Source organism: Papaver somniferum, unplaced genomic scaffold (genome assembly GCF_003573695.1).
Source record: "Papaver somniferum cultivar HN1 unplaced genomic scaffold, ASM357369v1 unplaced-scaffold_10, whole genome shotgun sequence".
Lineage (NCBI taxonomy): Eukaryota > Viridiplantae > Streptophyta > Magnoliopsida > Ranunculales > Papaveraceae > Papaver > Papaver somniferum.
In genome coordinates this window covers 13,611,952-13,617,066 of record NW_020618825.1, presented here as the reverse complement: position 1 = coordinate 13,617,066, position 5,115 = coordinate 13,611,952, and the positions used below count along the sequence as shown (strand labels likewise).

The following is a 5,115-nucleotide window of genomic DNA, read 5'->3' as shown; positions in this document are numbered from 1 at the left end:
TCCCAATGTTAAAGTGTTCATTGTGTGTTTTACTATTTTTTATTTCATTTTTGAACAAATGAAAGAGGTTGTCCTATCGATGATTAATCGAAAGTTTATTCGCATGCCACAAAGTGGAATTCCACTGCAAGTTTTCTTGTAACAAGAGCATCCAAGGTGAAGTTATATCGTCACTCACACACAGCTCACAAGAGTAAGTACATGCATGTGTCTCTTTGCATTTTCTTTTTTTTGTGCCATATCATATGTGTCGTCAAACACGTTAGATCGATCATTAACAAAATGAATAGGCCAATTTTAGAAAATTATTGTCTTGTTATTTTGTGCATTTTATATTGGATTTGATGATTCTGCAAGATACTCTCGGTACCATCTCCTTATCGTAGTAGTTGTATAGGCTCCACGAAAAGGTTGGGTGTGTACGTAAGGTGATCTTTATTTGATTGTCGGATGAAAGTTAAGAAAAAAATTATAAAGTGTTCCAAAAGCATATGATTTTCTGATCAAATTCATTAGAACTTATTAGGAGTCGCACAAATTAAGATTACTAGTGATATGATCATGAAGATAGAAGTAGTATCAAGAGAGTCAATACGACCCTCATCTCCAACTCCCCATCACTTAAATTCCTACAGCTTATCCCTTCTTGATCAACTTTGTCCTCCACTTTACGTTCCTCTTCTCCTTTATTATACCAATCAAGCCAAGCTGAATGGTATTGATCGCAACCTTGATGACGAGGAATCTTCATGTCGTTACCGCTGCGATGTTCTCAAGAAATCCTTAGCGGAGACCTTAACAAAATATTATCCATTGGCTGGAAGGATAGAAGATGATGTATCTGTTGAGTGTAACGACCAGGGTGTGGATTTTATCGAAGCGCGAGTAGTTGGTAAAGAAGTTTATCAAGTTATCCAACTCACGGATTCTGTCAATATCGATGTTATGGAACCATTTCTACCATTTGAGCCTTATGGTGAGTATGGCTCTACATTTGGGTTGGGACTAGATTTGGTCTCCAAAGCTCTCTTGAAAATCCAAGTAAATGTCTTTGATTGTGGTGGGATTATTATCTGTGCTTACATCTTCCACAGGATAGCTGATGGGACTACGTTCGTTAATTTTATAAAGGATTGGGCAGCCACGGCTCGCGGTGGTTCTTGTACTCTAGATGGTGCTAAATTAAAGGTCGCAGTGATGGATGAACCTCGTTATGAATTGTCTTCTCTGTTCCCACCAAGAGCTTTATTGGGTTTCAACGTCAATGAAATGATCGAAACAGAAAAAGGAATTCTCACAAAAAGATTTGTTTTCAAGGCCTTGAACATCGCTCAGCTTAAGAAAAAGTGCATCCATGATGCAAAAGCAGCTTATGTGGGATCAGATTATGAGGGTGAGGAGCAGGAACAGCAGCTTCCAACGCGTTTTGAAGCGTTGACATCACTTATATGGAAGTGTTTCATGGATGTGGATCATCAATCTAAAGCAAGACAACAGGAAGATGTTGCTGTTCTAAGACAGGTGCAGCATTATGGTGCGTCTTTTTCATTAAATTTGAGAACAAGGATGAATCCACCGCTGCCTAGCAACACTTTCGGGAATGCAGTTGGCCTTGCCATGGCACAAGTATCCCATAATCTTGATAACAATGTCGAATATGCAGAGCTGGTGTCCAAGGTTAAGAAGGCCATAGAGCAGATCGACTATGATCACGTAAGAGCACTGCAAAGTGCAGACGCACTGTCAAACATCGAGAAGATGAAACCGAAACTGGAAAAAGGTACAGTGCTGTTACACTTCACCAGTAGATGTAGGTTCCCAATTTATGAAGCAGCAGATTTTGGTTGGGGGAAACCAACTTGGGCAAGTCTTTCAAAATTACCTACCAAAAATCTTGTTATGTTTATGGATACAAGTTCAGGAGACGGAGTAGAAGCATATGTGAGCTTGAAAAATGAAGACATGGTTGAATTTGAACGCCACGAGGAACTCCTTGCATTCGTTGCTTAAGATTTCAGGCCACCGCCAGTTCCAGCATCGATCCTTTAAGGTTATGTTTATGTTTTTCTGGTCTGATCGTTGCTAGGGTGGGTACTGTTAGTACTGTGCATTGCAGACTGCTTTAAGTTTCCTTCTCGCTTTTGTACCGTGTTGGTCCTAATTTTCTTTCAATAAATTCATCGATAAAGGCGGATAGGTTCGCGGATAGTCGCTATTGCCAAGTTTTGAAACTTCAACCTACTGTGTGCAGGAAGATAGAAACTAGATGTTGGTTACTGAAACAAGTTCGAGTCAAGTTGCCGGTATCATTACTCTATGACTTTATCACTGTACTACAATAACATCAGCCGAAACAGAACTTTCTCAAAAGATGTTTACACCTCAAAACCCAAGAAAAGGATCATTTCGTCATTCCAAAACAAAATGGATGTAAACCATTTTTCACATAAGAGAACCTAAAAAACAACAAACCGATAAAACAATGAACAATCCAACACACTTTTGATAATACCTTTGGTACTACCAAACCTCCGTTAACCAGCATTAAGGAAAAAAAAAATGTTAATCCCATTATGATCGATTTTTTTCCACTGTTTAAGATTGTTTCCTATCACTATTGAAGTATTGATTCAATTAGCTCAGAGAGAGGTGCCAATTCGCTCTTCTCTATCAGCCGGAACTCCTGCACGCCAACATTCAACCAACATATGAGAAATAAAATCGTTAACCAAAGCACACACCATATGAGAAAAAAGTTGCTATTATGAGTCATTTTAGTGGAGTACTTGTTTACGGTGAAAACACGAAATAGGATAGGCAGGCTTCGAGAACTTACCCATGTAAACAAAATGAAATGCTTAAAGCATGTGTTGAGATGAGCCTCTTCTTTGAGAGTCACAATCTTTTGAAAATGCGAGTGGTAAATGTGTGCATATACTCGGAACAGTCTTTTGAAGATTGTCTTTACGACGTCTTTAAAGTTTTGAGGAAATGGTGCCCCTGTAGAAGAAACAAGATAAGTTAAATCCTCAAAATCGTCCTAACATGAAACACGTTGCTCTCATACTCGAAAGAGGCGTGCATGTAATGTACCTAATCTTTGAGGAAATATTGATTCATCGTCAAGTTGAACTTCGATCCAGTCCATTAAATACTCTACGTATTTTGGAGCCGACACTTCTATGGGTTTCTTTATTTGAACTCCATCAGCCCATCTGTACTCATACCTGTTCAAAATCATTTGTCTTAGTCGATAGCTTCATTAGATAAAGAGTTTTTATCATGTCACGGAAGCACAATTGAAGTACATATATTCAACTAGTACTTAGGGACAAGGAGAAAGATTACTTTGGTCCTGCAGTCATAGTTGGGCAAGTTGATGTGGTGCAGAACTCTGTAAGAGTTCCATAGAGAATGTTGACTTGATTGAAGAAATCTACAGCTGTAACCAATTGATACATTTCGTAAAGTTAAAAAATCATTCAAGTTGATCATATGGACATCGAAAACTCTATATGTTGTAAAGGCATCTATGATACAAAGGAGGGTGCAATCAAGATTCCAAGTGTATGATCAACAACTTAATGATGTACATAGCAATATGAGGTTTAGGATTCTTACTGTTTACGGCTAGCCATTCATTAGGATCCTCTCCAGGAGGTAGTTTTACCGCTTCTCTCAAATTCCCACTACCCAATGTAGCATCTATATGTCTTTTAAGTTCAGCACCCTGCACATTGCAATTTGATTTAACTAAATTTCTTCCCTGAAAAGAATAATAATCGTCGAATCCGAAAAATAAAATAAGATTGAGAAGTAGGGTGTATTGAAGACATACCTTGCTTCCCGAAGGAGCACTCTTTTTAGGTCGAAAAGTTTTCTGATTCCTACATGCATTACAGTATTGTTTAAACAAGTCACAAGTCACTTGTGGTTATCCTCGGAACAAACAAAGGAAACTGAGATACACACATCCAGTGTTACAAAAGACGAGACGAATATATTGCCTCATAATCTAAAGCTCCAAGCATGATTGGATTTGCTCTCTAAGATGCAACATATTGCAAGGCACCCATAATTTCATACCCATTCCATCTCAAGGCGAAATCGGAAAAATGTCATATCATCGGCTCAAGAAATAAGGCCACCGCCGATTAATTTCACAGCAATTCCGATGAGTTTTAAGGTTGTTCTCCTAGAGTTGGAGAACAAGGATTCACTAATGATATCGAAAACTCGAAAATTCGCATGTCAACACACTATAATTCATTCATGATCCAATTTTGATTTCCTTATAAAAACCCATTAATCATCATATCACAGAATTTATCTTGCTTTTAATTCACTAACAAATCTTGTAATTAAGACAAGGCCACAAAATACTAAAAAGAATTTCCGAATCAAATTCATCAAAATAACGAAAACCCATTATTCATCCTATTAATATCTCAGCACCCATTAATCCAATTTCCTAAAATCTCAATAATCAATCATCATCTTAATCAATATATCTCGATTTAGAAAAACAGAATTGAAATATCATCAATATAAAAAAAAAACTAATTACAACGAAACAACAAAAAAATATTTGATATATGATAAAAATAGAAGATTAAATTTGTTATTTACCTGCTTCCAAGCCCAAAGAGACTCATTCTTGTTGATAAGAGAAAGGAAGATCAGAGAAACAGAAACAGGGACCTCCTCCTCTGTATCTCTTCTTCTTCTCTTTCTCTTTCTCTTTCTCTCTGGATTAGATAATTTCGATCCAATAAATTCTAGATTATGGAAACTTAATCTATCTATATATATATAGATTAGCGATTGAGAGAGAAGAGTAGAAGAAGTGGAAGAAGAAAAGAGAGGTTGGAGGGAAACAGCCAGGCTGTATTTTTGTAGAAACAGAGAAAACAGAGGAGCTCTCTATTCTATTGCCAGGTCAGGTTTTTAAAAACATTAAACAGAGTCCTTCTGTTCACTTTAATACAAACGAAGGTGTACAAAACACATGCTGTCATTGCTTGGTTTTAGCTGTTATATTTTGTGAAGCTTGCAAGTTATAGGAAGTGATGTTAAGTTTGAGTGCGGAGAGGGTGAAGAAAATATAGCTGGATT

At 37.2% G+C, this 5,115-nt stretch overlaps 2 protein-coding genes across 2 annotated transcripts; one reads left to right on the top strand and one right to left on the bottom strand.

The window, feature by feature from the left end:
• The first annotated feature begins 561 nt into the window (after positions 1-561).
• On the top strand, positions 562-2,010 carry LOC113326378 (vinorine synthase-like). Its single transcript, XM_026574116.1, has one exon. It carries the CDS (start codon positions 562-564, stop codon positions 2,008-2,010), a length of 1,449 nt encoding a protein of 482 aa, XP_026429901.1.
• A 331-nt stretch (positions 2,011-2,341) lies between these two features.
• LOC113326921 (MOB kinase activator-like 1A) lies at positions 2,342-4,867 on the bottom strand. The gene is made up of 7 exons (XM_026574583.1): positions 4,630-4,867; positions 3,839-3,887; positions 3,622-3,730; positions 3,349-3,442; positions 3,094-3,227; positions 2,837-3,000; positions 2,342-2,683 (listed from the first exon to the last, which is right to left on the bottom strand). Exons 1-7 carry the CDS (start codon positions 4,653-4,655, stop codon positions 2,615-2,617), a joined length of 645 nt encoding a protein of 214 aa, XP_026430368.1. The 5' UTR covers positions 4,656-4,867; the 3' UTR covers positions 2,342-2,614.
• Positions 4,868-5,115: the final 248 nt, after the last annotated feature.